The sequence below is a fragment of the Mastigoproctus giganteus genome, chromosome 1 (assembly GCF_048544385.1).
Source record: "Mastigoproctus giganteus isolate SK-2022 chromosome 1, ASM4854438v1, whole genome shotgun sequence".
NCBI lineage: Eukaryota > Metazoa > Arthropoda > Arachnida > Uropygi > Thelyphonidae > Mastigoproctus > Mastigoproctus giganteus.
In genome coordinates, this window is record NC_143575.1 from 274,448,853 (window position 1) to 274,467,967 (window position 19,115).

Sequence of the window (19,115 nt, forward strand, 5' to 3'; positions counted from 1 at the left end):
AAAAGAGAACAGGCGGCAAACACCCCTATCTCAGTTCCACCAACAGTATTTTCACCACCGCAGGGAAAAACCAAAGAAGATACCTCGATAATAATGCACCATGCTGCTGAACAAATGGACACAGCAGGAAAAACACAACAAGAAGAACCCGTTCTAGAAATATTTGCCGAGGAAGATATGGACACTGGAAAGCCATATTTCCCTAAAAAAGACAAATCACGGACAGAAAAATTTAAAACAGTAACGAGAAAACAACCAGAAAACTCATCTAAAACAAAACAATGAGTAGTACTTTTATTCAATGGAATTGCCGAGGTTTCCGTAAGAATATTGACGATGTTCGTGATTTAATTTTTCAATATCACCCGATATGTTTCTGCTTACAAGAAACGTATCTAAAACCTGACGATGCAATCTTAATCAAGAATTACAGTATACATAGACGAGACCGAATAAATAATTCTATAGCCCATGGAGGAGTAGCAATCCTTGTCAACTCTCACATACCAGTCCAAGCAGTCCACCTACAAACCACTCTTGAGGCAGTAGCAGTCCGTATAGCAACAAGTCGTTTAATAACAATAGTATCAATATATTTACCTCCGAACCAGGAAATAAATTACGAAGACTTAGAAGAACTAATAGATCAACTACCCCCTCCCTACTGTATAATGGGGGATCTAAATGGACATCACCATTTATGGGGAAATACTGATTTTAACAAAAGAGGACATCAAATAGAAAAAATAATAGATGCCAAAAATCTAATCCTCCTGAACAGTGGAAAACACACGTATTTCCACCTTCCAACAGGAACAAGCTCAGCGATAGACCTTACTTTATGCTCCCCAGCATTATACCCTATTTTAGAATGGACAGTTCATGATGAACCATTACACAGTGACCACTACCCCATTATTGTCACTTTAACAAAAGACACCCTATGCCAATCCAGACGAAAACCCAAATGGAAATTTCACAAAGCAGACTGGGAAAAATTCAAAAATTTAGCAGTAATAGAACAACAGAGAGTCCGACAACTAACCATTGACCAAGCAGTACAATATGTAACGAATCAAATTAGCCAAGCAGCAGAACAATCAATACCAAAAACGTCTACCAAACTTCCCCTATTCCCAAAGCCTTGGTGGAATGAGGAATGTACCCAAGCAAAACGAGATAGAAACAGAGCATGGAATATTTTTCGCAAAAATCCTACCACAGACAATCTAATACATTTCAAAAAAATGAGAGCAAGAGCAAGATATGTCAGACGGGCATGCAAGAAAGCCTCCTGGATACGTTTCGCCTCAACTATAAATAGAACTGCAAATACTAAAACAGTTTGGGATAAAATAAGAAAAATGAACAATAGATACCAAAATTTAGTACATCCAATTATCAACTGGCAAGGACAAGACATCGCTGATCCAAAAGAAATAGCAAATGCTTTAGGTGAAACATTCGCCAAAATATCTGCCACCACATCCTATTCACCGGAATTCCAGAAATATAAAATTCATCAAGAAAAATACAACTTAAAATTCTCCACAAAATATTTAGAACAATATAACCATCCACTAACCATAGCAGAACTCCATAAGGTACTGTCACAAACAAAACAAAGTGCAGAAGGTCCAGATGGCATTAATTATATAATGATAAAGAAACTCAGCGAAGAATCTTTACAATCTATACTTCTTTTATACAACAGAATTTATATGGAACAAGAATTTCCTAGCAAGTGGCATCATGCAATTGTCCTCGCCTTCCCAAAACCTGGCAAAGATCCTACTAATCTAAACAGCTACCGTCCAATTGCACTTACCAGCTGCCTAGGAAAATTAATGGAAAAGATTATAAATTCAAGACTCATGTGGTACCTAGAAAACCATAACCTTTTGTGCCCAGTGCAGTGTGGCTTCAGGAAACATAGATCAACCTTGGACCTATTGATTAAAATAGAAAACAACATAAGAAATGCTTTCATTAAAAAACAACATTTAGTCATGATATGCTTCGATATCAAAAAGGCATATGATACAGCCTGGCGCTATGGCATTCTCCGAGACATATATAACTTAAAACTAAGAGGACATCTCCCTGTTTTCATCCAAAACTTTTTACAGCATCGAACCTTCCAAGTACTAATACAAACTACACACTCAAAGGTCTTCCTACAAGAAGAAGGAGTACCACAGGGATCAGTCCTCAGTGCCACCTTGTTTGCAATAAAAATAAACTCTATAACCCAACATATACCATCCTCCATAAATACAGCTCTTTACGTAGATGATTTCAGTATTTCTTTCCAATCCCAAAACATGAGAACAATAGAACGCCAGCTACAAGGTGCAATAAACAAAGTCAGCAACTGGGCTCAGGAAAATGGTTTCACGATCTCAACACAAAAAACTGTAGGCGCACACTTCTGTAGGAAAAGAAACCTTCATTTAGATCCGGAATTAAAACTTAATGGACAGTTAATCCCAATCAAGCCAACCATAAAATTTCTTGGACTTATTCTTGATAAAAAACTAACCTTTTTAGAACATATAAAACAACTAAGAACAAACTGCCTCAAGAAACTAAATCTTTTGAGAGTCTTGTCCGCAACGACCTGGGGTGCAGATAGAGTTACTCTGCTGCGATTATACAGAGCCCTCATAAGATCTCGACTAGACTATGGAGCCCCAGTGTATAACTCAGCCAAACCAAGTGCCCTGAGGTGGCTTGATCCAGTGCACCACAGCGCTTTACGAACAGCTTTAGGAGCATATCGCACCTCACCAGTCCACAGCCTATATGCAGAGGCTCATGAACCACCACTACAACTCCGGAGACAAAACTTGTTGTTATACTACGCTGCAAAGATAAAATCAATACCTGACCACCCGACATGGACAATCCTACACGAACCAAGTTTGGAAAACTTATATAGAGCACATCCAAATGCTAACAAACCAGCAGGCATATATTTAAGAGACCTAATCCAGCAACGTAATTTAGATCTCAGTCAGATAGCAGTTTCTCCTAAAATTCCATATCCACCTTGGGATACCATTCAAACGATATGCGATCTTCATATGCATAAATGGAACAAAGATTCCCTACCTACACAAAATTTCCAACAATTACACGCAGCCTACAGAGACCAACATTGTAACTCTACCTTGATATACACAGATGGCTCCAAAACAGAAACCAAAGTAGGAATTGCAGCCAAATTCCCCAACACTATCATTTCCAAACTACTTCCAACTGAGTGCAGCATTTATACGGCAGAACTGGAGGCTATACAACTAGCCATAAACCATATATGGCTAACCAACATCGCCTACAGTATAATATTTACCGATTCGTTCAATGCTCTGCAAGCCTTAAAGGATAGCACCACCAATACCCATCCGACCGTATGTAAAATACATAACACGCTTTCAAAACTAGCAAAGCGAAAGCAGAACATAAGATTCTGCTGGGTTCCCGGACATGTAGGAATAGATGGCAATGAACAGGCAGACGAAGCAGCAAAACAAGCAGAAGGCCCAATCAACAATAGCATAAAAATACCATACCTGGACTATAAAACTACAATTCGAAATAGTGGCGAAAAGCAGTGGCAACAAAAATGGCAGGAACAGGCTGGTAACAAATTATTACAGATAAAACCGCTGTTACAACAATGGAAAACCAGTACAAGAACCAACAGACAAGAAGAAGTTATACTGAGCAGATTAAGAATAGGACACACCAATGTTACCCACTCCTATCTACTCCGAGCCGAATCTCCGCCGCAGTGCTCCGACTGTCAAACAGTGCAAACGATTCAACATATCCTACTTGACTGCCCTAACTTCACACGACAGCGTCAGATTACCTTTAAATCCTTAAAAGGAATGGACACATTTTCATTAAGAACAATATTGTCAGATAAATCTAATATATCCGAAGTCTTCCAGTTTCTCAAACGGATTAACTACTATAATTTGATATAAAATTCATAACAAAAGACATCATTGAATAAGCCATAAATCATAAGTTTGGCGCATTATAGCCATAGAAGCTGATGCGCCAGTAAAATATCCAATCCAACCAACTTTTGACAAAACTATAGTACGATGGACTCTTTAATATGGATGCTAAACTATTGATAGCAATATTTTATGAAATGATTCTTATTGGTCGAAGGAATATGACTGAGTGATAGCCAGTCAATCATATTTGGCTTTTATTAAGATGGTACAAAAATTAAAGTTACCTGGAGAGCATTCCATAAGTAGTTTCCTGTTCAAAATTAATGCAGCAAACATTATCCTTCTTTAATTGATCAGAGGAAAAATAAATGTTCAAGGGTTGTTCATTTGTGAAAGCATTAACTTATGGAACCTTGCACAATAATTGTAAATCAGGTATTTGTAATTCAGCATGTGACTCAGTAATTTATCATCTCTTGCACTCTATTAGTGTGTGCTACTTCAGTACACTGGTAATAGTTAATAAATATCATTTATAATTTAACAAATAGATAAAATTTAATCATGTAAAGAAATTTAATAAAATTTTTAATTATCAGAGTTTATTACTTGTAGAAGACAATCAAATATTATAGCTTGAGGTGGTTCTTATATCAGTTGCTTTGGGAAATTGGCATTACATGAAGTTAAGGCTAACAAGCAGGTTAAACCAGTATTGAATTTACTGTATAATGTCTGTTCCAGAAGAACTAAGAATTAACCGTAGCACCCCCAGGGGCTCACATCTGGTGAGTATGGGCTTGGCACACCCAGGGTCCCGAGCTGGATATCATCATTCTTCTCTTTCTGGTTGGTGATTCCCCTTCTCTTTTGACTCTCTTTCTGTGGGTAACTTGGAAACTTTTTTTTTTGGCTGGTGCAACATAAGCCTCAAGCTTCCTTGCACTATGTGGCTAGTAGTAATAATAATAATAAATTACTCAAGGGGTTGGAATGGGTGCTGGAATTCAAATGAATTGCTATAAATTATATTTTGTAAAAATTTTTCATTTTTATTTCTGATTTATTCTCACATTATCTGAAACATCAAGTCCATTCAACCTTTCAGTTCAATTTAATGAATTTGAAGTACAGGTTAAGTAAACAACCCCAGGTGCTCACATCTGGCAAGTATGGGCTTAGCACACCTACCTAGGATCCCCCCCCCCCCCTCTCTCTCTCTCTCTGGGTAACTCAGGGAATTGTTTTTTGGCTGGTGCAGAATAAGCCTTGTGCTTCCTTGCACCATATGGCTAATAATAATAGTGAATGGAACAATTTTTGAGTCCTAATTTGGTTTTCATTTCCAAATTGTTTAATAATAATAAAAATGAAAAAAAAAAAAAGATTGATTGCTTGCCTTACTTTGCCTGTATATGATATGGACACCAATCAAAAATTATTTGCTCTATCTGGTACATGCATCTTATTCTTCAATGTCTGTTTTATTTTGAACACTGATTTTTGCTAAACTATCAGTTATAATTTGATTATTGTACACAAGATTGGTTCAGTATCAACATATGCATTTCTTTCCCTTCCCCTTTTTTTTGTGCAACTGTGTGAGTGATGATTGGTTTCACTATTGCGATGTTTGCTTTTATCATTTTATTACTGTCAAGTATAACAAAAAAAACTTGTTTTAGCTTTCTTCTAAGAGAAAGAGACACAAACAGATGTATGGTATTACAATTAGTGTTAATATTAATAGTGGCAAATGATGCAAGAAAGCAAGCTTATACATCGTGAGCAAAAAAAAAAAAAAAAAAAAACGCCTCCCCATTTCACCTATCCACTCTCTCCTGCTGGCTAAAGTAAACTTCTGCTCATCTGTTCTGCCACCATCTTACCTCAATTTGAATTTATGCCCCACAGGTGCAGTAGTCTAAGCAAGAGGAAGAATCCCATCAGCATTGAGCTTGCTCAATCCATTGAAGCCTTAAATACCTTAATCAGGTCATCTCGCAGGTGCCTAGTCTCCAGATGCTGAAATTTGCAGAACTGAAGCCTTTTGTGGCAAGGACATCCCCTTTGTTCTCCTCACTGACCTGATTGCCCTTCTCTGTACCCATTCCAGCAGTTCTATGTCCTTCCTAAAATGAGACCTGTATGCCGTACTCAAGATGTTGCCTTACCATTGCCTTATACAGTGGTATAATTGCCCCTTATCCTGGCATTTATTATTAGATTGAATTTCATAACAAAAACTTGTGGATATCACATTCAGAAATTGAAATTGCTCTTAGTGAATCTGGTTCTGAATCAACTTATTTCCATTTTATTGTATAGTACTCATTCAGTACCATCTATATAGTGAATTTAGTGAAACTAAACAACTTTGTATTGTATAGTTGCACTAAATTCTATTTTATTCAATTAATACTTGAATAAAATACTTGAATACTTGTCCAGGAATGGGCACAGTTCAACTTACAGCAAGCAGATTTTCCTGACTCTGATTCCTCTCTCCTGCACGAGGACTGGTTACCTAGGGTGCACTTGACTGAAATAGAAATAACTAGAGAGACCCTAATGATGTCATTAATAAATTACCCAACAAAGCTACTGTGGGTCCTGATGGTTTCCCACTCTTTATCAAAATTTGCAGCCCATATATAGTCGACCTTCTCTTTCACCTTTTCAGACAAATCCTGCAATCTGGAATAGTTCCTTCAATTTAGGAGAACTTACCATGTTAAGCCCATTCCAAAGATCAAGAAACCCAAATCTCCTAAAGACCTGCGACCAATCTCCATCAGTTCTTTACTCACAATTTTTGAAAAAGTAATTCAGCGAACAATTGCCCAGCATTGCTTTGCACACAGGTCTGAGTACCTGCATACCGTTCTGCACAGGAGATCGACAACTACCAATCTTCTTGATACCCTCTTCAGAATTCAGCGCACCCTTAACACCAAATCACAGATTGATATCGTATTCCTCGACATTAAATCAGCTTATGACAGAATACACCTCCCAGCTCTGTTTACCATTCTGAAACACTACTTCGGCCTGACAGAAACCTTACTTCAAATTTTGAAGTCTATTTTACTTCCTAGACACCTATCTGTGACCCACAATGACTTTCAGGTAACTATTGACATCTCAAGAGGCATCCCACAAGGAAGCGTACTGTCAGCTATCCTGTTTGCAGCAGTTTTGGAGCCTTTCCTAGCCCAGAATCCTAACTTTGTCTCTTATGCCGACGGTCTGAAGTTCTTCATGAGCTCAGATCATAATCATCAGATTCATGATATCAACCAACAAGTTTCTAGGCAGATATTGAGCTTGGAAAGTTATCTTGCCACAATTGGGCTGCATCTGAGCCCTTCCAAATCAGCGCAACTGATGATAACCAAGAAGAGAGTCAAAAATGATATCCAAATCTTTGTTAGTGGGGAGCTGGTGCAAAAAGTGACACCTCATACTGACCTTGGCCTCACCTGGGATGTTGGGCTCTCCTTTCAGCCTCACTTTGTCAGGGTGAGGTAGAAGACGTGCGCGGCTCTTTTTGGCCATGTGTCAGGAGCTCATTGGTGTTAAACAGCCAGCGCTGCTTGTTCAGCACATCCTGAGGTGTATTACACTGATCCCTCTCTATGCATCCGAAATTTAGTCATCTGCTCCTGCCTCATACCTTCACAAGTATCTCAGTTTAGAGTACTGGTTGCTTAGATGGATGAACAGGATGGTAGGCCACCTCCTAACTATCTCCAGATCGATCCCACAAGCAAATCTGGGCACCACTCCCTGAAGACATATCATCATGACAAAAAATGTCCTCATGCTTGCACGGCTTCTAACGGGGCGAATTGATGCTCCATCTGTATCCGCATTAATCTCTGGCCCGAGGAGGGCAAGAGGGGGAGTACCCCGACTCCTGTCTCCCTCTGCGTCTTACTTTGTCAAGCATTGATTCCCTGAGGAACATGTTTCCAGCCAATTGTCTTCGGATCTTCAATAAATTTAGGATTCACCATGATAAGTTGTGTGAAGACAAGCCCTATAGGAAGGAAATCCTCAAGAACTGCTACCAGATAATGAATCTATGATACTCACCTGCTCCTGGACACGACTGACTTTTTTTTTTTTTTTTAACTTGCCTATTGGTATTTGACAAAGACTTTTTTGTCTTCATGCAATTATATACAGTGCATTCCGGTTAATTGGACCACCGGTTAATCGGGGCAGCCGCTTATTTGGGGCAAATTATGAAGAACAGAAACAAAACAAATATTTAGCCTGAATTTGTTCTGCTTAATTGGGGCAATGAAGGTCTTGATTGAACAATAAACTATATTTATATGGCGCGCACAAACATCTAAATATAGTTTATTAGGCCTGACATAGCCCAGTACTCACGAGCGAGAGTGCATAGCACGCATTCGTTGAGTGGACTGGGGTTCAAGCCCGTGACTACTAAATACGATAAATATTTGTATTGGTGATTTATTGTAAACTCTACTGACTTGGTCGTCGTGCCGGAGTATAAACAGAAAATTTTTTTATTGAACAGTAAACTAATTTAGATGGTTCGTAACAAAGAGATCATGCGGGCAGCAGCGGAATCAGTTATTGCGAAGTTGTGCTGTACAGTGGTTGTTATGTTTGTTCTGTGTTGTGGTAATCGGATTCTGAAGAAATTTTGCTTGCAGTTGTTTACGATCACACTAGGTACATATGTATACATCTTGTGGATTAGAATAGATTAAAAACTGTACCAAACAATGCACTGATTTTGGTTTCCCCCTCCCCTTTTTTTCAGTACATTTAAGACCCCTGTCAAGATGCCATGTAAAGATTTGTCACTTTCAGAAAAAAATCGCTATTCTTGACGAGATAAAAAGTCAACCTCCTAACATCAGTCATCGTCAGCTAGTGGAGATAATAAAGGTGCCAAAATCTTCAATTTCACGACTGCTACAGCAACAAGAAAAACTTAGAGAGGAGTGGACATTGCACGTGGATTTAAAGAAAACATCTCATAAGCGAAAGAGGGAAGGCAAAGATCCAGACGTCGAAGATGCTTTGAATCAATGGTTTTCCACTGTATCTAAACGAGGAGTGCGTGTAAGCTGCCCTATGCTAAAAAACAAGTCAGAAGAGTTGGCCACAAAGCTAGGTCACGTAAATTTCAAAGTGACGGATGGTTGGTTGTCTCGATGGAAGTATAGACATGACATTAGTTACAAAAAAGCACATGGTGAGAAGGACAGTGCTGATGCTACGAGTGCTGAGCAATGGAAATGTGAAAAATTGCCAGAGTTGCTTAAAAGATTTAGTGGGGATGACATTTACAATGCCAATGAAACAGGTCTATATTATCGTGCTACGCCGGATGGTTCCCTCAGCTATCAATACATAACACTGTCTGGTTCAAAGAAAGCAATGGATCGTGTAACAGTGTTGTGCTGCTCAAACATGTCAGGAAATGATAAACTCAAACTTTTGGTTATTGGTAAAAGTGCCAAACCTCGTTGTTTCAAGGAGCTTGCAATAGGCAGTTTGCCAGTTTCGTATTATGCCAATAAGAAGGCGTGGATGACCACATATATTTTTACACAATGGCTAATGAACTAGGACACGGAACTGCAACGGAAGTCCAGAAAAATTCTGTTGATATTGGACAATTGCACCGCACACTCTAATGTAGCTGGTTTAAAAAATATTGAACTGGAATTTTTACCCCCTAACACCACATCCCTGAATACAGCCTATGGATGCGGGAATTATAAAAAATTTGAAGACCAATTATAGCGGAGAGCTGGTTAATCATATCCTTGAAGCAATTGAGGAAAATCTGCTGACATCATCTTCGAAATCAAGAGGTTAGTGCAAAAGTTTCAATGTTAAAAGCTACAATTTATTACCGATAGTTGGAGAGTAATAACCAGCAAAACAATTCGGAATTGTTTTGCTAAATGTGGTTTCACGACTAATTGTGATTCAGACGTGATAAGCTATACAGAAAATGAAATGGCTTTGGAACTGCAACAGGTCCAAAATTGTGAAGAATTTTTAACGACTGACGATAATCTTCAATGCCACGAAGAAAATGAAGATTATGAGGAAACGATTATTGAACAAATTGCGGCAAAACACTCAGACACCAAAAGACCAAGAAAATGATGACGATGATATACCTAAGCGAGTGACTAACCAGGATGCCAGGAAATGTATCGCTGAATTGAGATGTTATTTCATGCAGGAAGGCAATGAAGGCAGTCCTTTATCAGCATTAGATACCTGTACAGACTTTGTTCAGTTGCAGTCCATAAAGAGAACATGTCAGGGCACACTTCATAATTTTTTCAAAGTAAGAACCCTTAAGTAATGTGTAACCTTTGCTTGACACGGACATTATTCTGTACTGTATCTTCATTTTACACATGTAAACTAAAGCTGAAAGCAAGTATAGCTTCAGATTGGATCCGTCTTGAAAACAAAATGTACATACGTACATTTTGTTTGCTTTTAGCTTTAGTTATTTTTAAATAAATGTTTGTACCAATATAACTTAAATACAGTGTGCTTTCTTTAAATACAAAGGGTACTAGGAAAGTTTTGCAATATGACACAACAATGAATCACAGGAAGCTGCTTGTTGCTGCATGTTGAGACATGTTCATACGTGCATAGTAGCCGCCGCGCCAAGTCGATGGGCTCAGTTATTCATTAGTAGTGAGAGTGTAAAGTGCTTGCGATGGCATCGTGGTCACGAAATGAGATAAGGACAGTTTTGCGGTATAATTTCGTGCGTGGTTTAACCATAGACCAGTGCTTAGAAGAAATGACTCTTGCACTAGATGATGATTGTCCACATCGTACAACGATATTCAGGTGGTATAGAGAATTCCAAAGGGGAAATTTCACTCTGGAGGATTCTGAGAGGCTGGGAAGGCCACGAACGTCAGTTACGGAGGAAAACGTTACTGCTGTGAGGAAAATGCTTGACGAAAACAGGCGAGTGACCTACCAACAGATAGAGGATACTTTGGGCCTAAATGCACCAGCAATTCGTTCGATTCTGCAAGATCATTTGCACGTGAAGAAACTTTGTTCTCTCTGGGTGCCGCATCAACTGACTGAGGAGCAGATGACACGACATGTGACTTGGTGCCGGGAGATGTTAAAAAAGTTTGATAAGGGACAATCTCGGTATGTGAACAACATTGTGACAGGTGACGAGACTTGGCTGTACTATTACGATCTGCCGACCAAGGCTCAAAACAAAGTTTGGGTCTTTGATGATGACGACACACCCGTAATTGTCAGAAAATCCCGATCTGTAAAGAAGAAAATGATAGCTGTATTTTTCAAATCGAGTGGAATTGTGGAACGTGTCGTTTTGGACACGCAGAAGACAGTCACAGCTAAGTGGTATACTGAACAATGCCTGCCTAAGGTCATTGGATCTATGAAGAACCTGCGGCCAAAGTCAAGAATGGACACCTGGTACCTCCATCACGAAAATGCTCCAGCTCACCGCGCCAAAGCCTGCACCGAATATTTGACCACGACAGGACTGAAACTTCTCGAGCACCCTCCCTACAGTCCAGACCTTGAGCCGACCGGGCTAGCCGAGTGGGTAAAGTACCTGCCCGGCAACCCAAAGGTCGCGGGTTCGATTCCCGCCTCGGGCTTGGATCAAAGTACTGCAAAAACCTTGGGAGGTGCAATATGGCCACAGAAGCCGATGCGCCAACAACTACCAAATCAAAAAAAAAAAAAAAAAATCCAGACCTTGCTCCCTGCGACTTTGCACTGTTCCCGCATGTGAAAATGAAGCTAAAAGGGAGGCGGTTTTCCAGTGATGAGGACCTTCTATGGGCTTGGGACAACGAGTGTGCTTTACTCCCTAGTGAAACTTGGCAGAACTGGTTTAAAGATTGGTTTCGGAGGATGGAGAGGTGTATTGAATGTAGAGGAAATTACTTTGAAAAAATTAAATAAACAAAGCTGTATTGCAAAACTTTCCTAGTACCTTTTGTACCACATTCCCTTTATTTTATTCATACCTTTTTTGTCTCCGTTAGAATGTGCTTTTCAGCTCATTAAAATTTCGCTTAATTGGGCCAAAGTGATCTGTCCCGATGTGTCCCAATTAACCGGAATCGACTGTATTTTGTATATTACTGTATTTTTTATATAATATTGTGTATATTGTAATTTTTTGTATAGTTAATCTTGTATGTGTCTTGGATCTCCGTAGCCGAGTGGTCAGGAGCAGGAGTGAAATAGCACACGCTCTTTTAGTAGACTGGGGTTCAAGCCCCTGACTGCTGAATACAGTCGATCTGCCAACCCACACTGGACCAGCGTGGCAGATTATGGTCCATTTCCCTCAGCATGAATTGTTGAGGAGGCTTCCATCCTGCAGTGGGTTGATAATGGCTGTACTTTACCTTTATGTCTCGGGTCGAGCACGCATGTACTCTTGTTTATTGTACATGTGTTCCTCGCACCATAGTCTGTAAATATTCACACCCTTCTGGCACAGAGCTGTCCCAGGGAGACCCATGGTTTCTTGGGAAATAAACTGATTTTAATAATAATAATAATTTTATTAAATTTTGTTTCAGTAGGACTGTAAACAGTATAGCTTCAGATTGGATCCATTTTGAGTGACAGCCAACTTGTTTTAATATGTCACATTGAAATAGAAATACCTACATCACCATGAACTCCAGTTGAGTTATCAAATGCTGACAGTCTTATTTCAAAATGGTGAATAAAAATTAAGATTAATTACTATATTTAATACCATTCGTATACCACGTGAATTTAATAATATAGTTTATTAAGCTAATCACTCAACCCACTACATTTAAAGTCATGTTTTGGGCATCTTACTGATACCCATCATCAGACCATGCTCTTAGGGTTAGAAAAGGAATTTTTATGGGAAGGCAAAAAATTAGCCAAGCAATTAGAATCTTATTTTTTGAATGCAGATTCTTTAATGAAAGGAGCCAAAAGTTCAAAAGGGAGCTTCAAAAATGCTATGTATGTAGTTCATACGATAAAATTCAAAGATTTATCAAGCAAAAGCAAACAAACCCAGATTTATAGGAACCTAAGTACCGTGTTATACGAGGTTCACCTGTACTAAAAACCTGACTGTTAAGTGGAATATTTAGTGTAATTCTTTTGAACAGAATTACACTAAGAACTCCACTTAACAGTTAGATTTTTAGTATTAGTCAGGTTTAAAGTCCATTATTGGCTACAGTAATGGGTTTTTCTCCTGCATCCATTAATTGTTTTTGTCCTTTCTCTCCAGACAAACAGGTAAGTATTCTAGAACAGATAGGACCTTTGCATCTTATTTGTATTTGGTGTGAAGAGCATTGTGATGAAATGAAGGTTTCAGTTAATACAAAAGAATAGGTAAGCTGATAAACTGCACGACTAACCTTTAAAATCTTAAAAATATAATAATTTTTTTCCATTTCTGTTACCATCTTCAGCTTGTTGTTTGTTTGTTAGTTATTTGGTTTTTAGGAGCATTAGCAACTAAGGCCATATTGCTCCGGGGATATGCGGTGGTCATTCCTTGACATTTACGCATCCTCCGTATTTGGTGGTCACGGGCTCGAACCCCGGTCTAATCAAGAAGTGTGTGCTACACACTGCTGCTCCTGCCCACCTGGCTACGGAGGCCCCCTTCAGCTTGCAACATAGGTCTAAGTTTTCCCACAATATTAACGAGTTTCTACTGTCCCCCCTCCAATTGATGTATAATTGTATGCTTGTAGTACCCGGTTTTAAAAATTTCTTATTCTTAATATTTAAAACCTTACCTCTGTTAAAAATTCTGAAATTTTAAATAACAGATTTGTTATTATTGCATTATATGTAATTGTTCTATTATCTGTGGTAATAATTCTGTTTACTAATTTTGTAATCAAATCCATTCATAATTATTTGGAATGTTTTCTTTATTATTTATATCATCATCCAAATTTGTTATATCCAGTAAATGTACAAGTCACTTTGGTAGTGCAAACGTCCTTCTGCACTATCAGTTTTCCATTCACTATTTTGTTCCAAGGTATTCTGTTAGCCTTCTTCAGAGCAAGCCTTTCTTTCAGTATTCATGGTCTGCTTCTAGGCCTTTCAATTCTGCTTTGAATATCTTTCTAGCTAATGTCTCAATATTTGTTGCTGTAAAGAATTCTTATTTCCTCATTTATAGTATGTGGTATTTCCACTGCTTCCACCTATTACTTCCATTTATTTTTCTTAAAACTGTCGTTTCTAAAGATTGTAATTTTTTTATCAGTTCCTCCTATTTCTTACCCAGCTTTCAGCTTCATAGTTTAAAATCGATTTAGTTTTGTCTTTGGTTAATTTCTAAAAAAAAAAAGTGAAAGTTGCTTGGACCTAACTACTTAATAACAGAAACTGTTAGATATTTCTTTTGGCCTAGGGGCGCTGTGAACCGAGAAAGTTTGGGAACCTTTGCCATAGATACACAAAATGAACAATTTTATTTTTAGCTATTTAGTCTACAATCAATATCTTTGGCTATAAAGCCTTGAATGGTTTGAGCATGCTCAATGCTGATGGGATTCTTCCTCTTGCTCAGAATAATCACCTGAGAGGGCATAAATTCAAATTGAGGAAAGACAGATGTAGGATGGATGTGCGGAAGTTTGCCTTTAGTCAGCGGGTAGTTGGTTGGTGGAACAGACTTCCATCTTTTGTTGTGGAAGTTGATAGCCTAAATAAATTTAAGGCTGAGCTGGACAGGCTTTGGAACGAATGGAGGGGTGAAGTGGAAGGAGTTTTTTTTTTTTTTTTTTTTTTGGCTGATGCTGCATAAGCTTGCTTTCTTGCATCGTATGCCTCTACTAATGCTAAATGCTAACCTTTAACTTTCCCCACTCTGTTGTTTTTTACTTATGCATCTAGTTTTTCATACATTTATTTTCATATGTCATTTGTTCTTCTGTTCATAAATGAGGAATCATTAATTAATCTGAATGCCCTCTTTTGCATGCAGTTTAGGAGTTGGAGCTTTGGAAGCACTATTCCAGATGTGTTGGAACAATATTCCATGATTTGTTATTTATAGTTAGTAGCTGTCATTTACAGCCAGGAAAAAAGTAACACTAAGAGCAAAAGAAAAAAAATCCATTTTTTTCTTGATTCAAATTTCATTCCTCACTTTCTCATAGTGTAACCTGCTAGTAGTAGTCAGCTTTTGATTGAATGAGGATATTAGCCAATGGGACTGTCAGTCAGATTGGCTAAATCTGACTGACAGCTACCAGTTTTGCTGAATCCTTGTCACTGTGTACAATAAAGCAATTTGCAGTGTATACCAGCCAGGATGTTTCCTAGTTCAACAAGGTTTCCCACTGTGCTTGGTTCAGTAAACCAAGACACACAGTGCCAAATTGCTTTAACAACCATCAAGATAGACACCATCAGTGTTAGAAATTTCAATGGCAAAAAAATAGAATTAGCAGAATTTGATTATGGTTAAGTTAGGTTATGTTAGGTTAGACTATGTCATTATAGAAATGAGCGTTAAACAGCTAAGAATAGCAGGTTCACAGAAATCAAGAGGATGAATACTGAAAGACTTCAGTTCTTAAAATTGTAGCCTCTGGAAACTAGGCACCTACAGAGGGATTTCAATGAGGTGTCTAAGTTTGTGAATGGATTGAGAAAGCTAAATGTTGCTGGCATCCTTACTCTTCCTTGTACGTCAGGATCATTTAAATTGAGGAAGTATCTTTGCAGGATAGGTGTTCAAAAATTTGCTTTCAGTCAGAGGGTAGTTGATTAGAACAAACTTCCAGTGGTGGGGGAAAAAAATGGATAGTAGGAATAAATTTGAGGAGGGGAATAGACAGGTGATGTGGGAAGTTTTATTTTGGGTGAATCTGTATAAGCTTTCTTCCTTCCATCATTTGCCGATACTAAGCTTTGAAAGAACAGTAAAAGCTAATGACAAAGAAATAAGAATAATGGTCAGAGATTTATACAGTAGGATAGTGACAAATTAATCTACAGAGATATTTTAGGAAGATTTGGAGAGAAAGGAACCTAAAAAATTATATTATAGCTACTATAATAATTTTATATAAGCCATGCATAAAATTATTTCAGAATAAAAGATAGCCAGAAATAATGGTAGTAGTGGCAAATAATGCAAGCAAGCAAGCTTATATAGAATCAGCCAAAAAACTATATTTTATATATATATATAAATATACACACACACACTTCACACATCCATACCCCTCCAAGAATTTGTCTAGTTCTTCCTTGAATTTATTCAAACCATCCACAACAACAGAGGAAGCCTGATCCAACAATCAACTACCTACTAGCCAAAGGCAAATTTCTACACATCTATCCTGCAACCATCAGAACTGAAACCTTTCTACGTAAGAGCACCCTTTTGTTCCCTTCTCCAATCTGGTTGCCCTTCTCTGTCCTGTTCCAGCAGATCTACATCCTTCCTATAGTGAGGCCTCCAGACCTGTAAACAATACTCAAAATTCAGCTTAACCATTGCCTTGTGCAAAAGGATAATCACTTCCTTATCCCTGCTAACAAAGTTTCTGTATATCATTGACAAAACCCCATGAGCTGTCCTGGCTGCATGTCTGCACTGCTCAGAAAATTTAATATTTGTCTGCACAGTTACCCCCAGAACCCAGTTTTCATCTTCCATTTGAAGTATAGCATTTGTCAATGTTATACTTGAATTGCCTTTTCTCAGCCCATCAACCCGATTTTCCTAGATCTTGTTGCAGTAGCTGACCCTGATTACTGTCGCTAATTATAACACTGATAATACCAGCCTTTGTATTATCTGCAAACTTGGACATTAAGCCCGATATGCCTTCATCAGTATCATTAATAAATATTGAAAACAACAATGGACCCAGCACTGAACACTGAGGAACTCCACTAATAACATCAATCCACAAAGAGCAGTGCCCATTGATAACCATTGTCTTCTTCCACCTAACCATCTCTTTATCCATAGCAGTAACTTGCCTTTAATGCCACATTGCTCCAGTTTGCACAGCAGTCTTTTATGTGTAACAGTATAAAAAGTATGATATAACAGTATGATATTAAAATTCTTTTTTGCATCCAATTTCTTGGTCACTGCATCATAGTAACCTAACAGATTGGTTAGATAAGACTTGCCCTTAACAAATCCATGCTGTAACTGCAGTATAATTGCATTTCTGTCCAGATGGATCTGCATTACTTCTTTAACCAGTGACTCCATTATTTTCCCTGGAACAGACATTAAACTAATACTTCTGTAATTACTCTGTCACCTTTTGATCCCCTTTATGAATTGGGGATACATTTGCCATCTCCGGTCCATAGGGAGATGGACCCCTGAATCCAAGGATGCTCTCATGATTATGGAGGCGAGATGTTTTGTTTCCTGTCTTAATTGTGCTGCTGTACAGTTACATAAAAAGTTCTCTGAACAGTGCAGATAGGCTGTAGTACAGCTTATGGGGTTTTGTCAATGATATGCAGGAACTTTACTAGTATGAATAAGGTGATTATCCCATTGCCCAAGGTAGTGGTTAGTACATAGTACTAACCACTACCTTGGTAGTACTCATGTCTTGAGTACTACATATACAGGTCTGGAAGATATCTTTTTAGTAAGATGTAGATCTGCTGGAACAAGTGTAGAGAAGTGGAATGAGATTGGTAAAAGTTATGAAAGGGTAGTCTTACCGAGAAAGGCTTCAGTTCTTCAAACTGGTGTCTGGAATCATTGAATGGATTGAGGATTCACAGTACTGGTGACATTCTTCCTCTTGCTCAGACTACACACACACATGAGCGTAAATTCAAATTGAGGAAGGATGGTTGCAGAATAGATGTTGGGAAGTTTGCCTTCAGCCAGCTAGTAGGTAATTGTTGGAACAAATTTTCATCTGTTGTTGTGGAAGTGGGTAGTTTGAATGAATTCAATGAAGAACTGGACAAATTATTGGAGGGGATGGACATGTGATGTGTGAATTTTGATAGGGCTGTACTCATCCATATTGTGTTTTTGTATGTGTGTAAGTATATATTAATATATATCTTCTAATATGCAAATTTTTTGTTTTTCTTTTTTAAAGTTACTGTCTTGGCTATATTCCATGACCTTCAGGTTGATGTCAACTTGTATGCCCTTGTGTTTGGGGAGAGTATTCTGAATGATGCAGTTGCAATTGTGCTCTCAGGGTTTGTACTCTTATTTTTGGTTATTAATATTTTATAGTGAAAAGAAAATTGGGGATACAATCTAATAAAATATTATTTCCTTAATATTTGAATGCAGAATGTGAATACTTCATTGAAACAAGTAAATTTCTAACAAATGCATTCATTGAAACAAGTAAATTTCTAACAAATGCATTCATTGAAACAAGTAAATTTCTAACAAATGCATTCACTGAAACAAGTAAATTTCTAACAAATACATTCATTGAAACAAGCAAATTTCTAACAAATGCATTCATTGAAACAAGCAAATTTCTAACAAATGCATTCATTGAAACAAGTAAATTTTTAACAAATGCATTCATTGAAACAAGTAAATTTTTAACAAATGCATTCATTGAGAAAAGCATTCTAAATCAGGATGTGCATTTTGCGTGGGCTCTTTCCATGTGCTGGTGCAATTGAATTGAAATTACATTCAATTGCAATATAATTTCAATTTATTCACCTTCATTAGAGAAAAAGCCTGTTTGCAACTTGACATGAAAATCAGCTGGTGGTCTTCTGATAAATTGGAGTAATAGTTTTTCGGAAAGCATGTAAAAAGTTCAGCAAATTCAGCTCCTTAAATAGTCGTAAGAACAAATCAGTCATACTCCGACATCTGTTATTTCTCCAGGGGAGTACCTCAAGGCTCACTTCTTGGACCTATCTTATTCGTTCTTTACATCGATGAATTTCTCTGTTCTTCTTCCATTTTCTCACCTAGTAGCGTATGCTGATGATATCTCCATCCTAATCACAGATAAAGACCCTAATGAGCTTCAACTCAAAATCTCTGCCTTGCTTTCTGTGATGCATAATTGGCTTCAAAAGAATCAGCTTATACTG

At 38.0% G+C, this 19,115-nt stretch overlaps 1 protein-coding gene across 1 annotated transcript in view; it reads left to right on the forward strand.

The window, feature by feature from the left end:
• Nhe3 (Na[+]/H[+] hydrogen exchanger 3) overlaps positions 1-19,115 on the forward strand; it is a 330,876-nt gene that overhangs the window by 89,123 nt on the left and 222,638 nt on the right. The window contains exon 6 of the mRNA XM_090377696.1: positions 18,140-18,245. Within this exon, the coding sequence (XP_090233822.1) occupies positions 18,140-18,245 (106 nt within the window). The remainder of the gene's footprint in view (positions 1-18,139; positions 18,246-19,115) is intronic.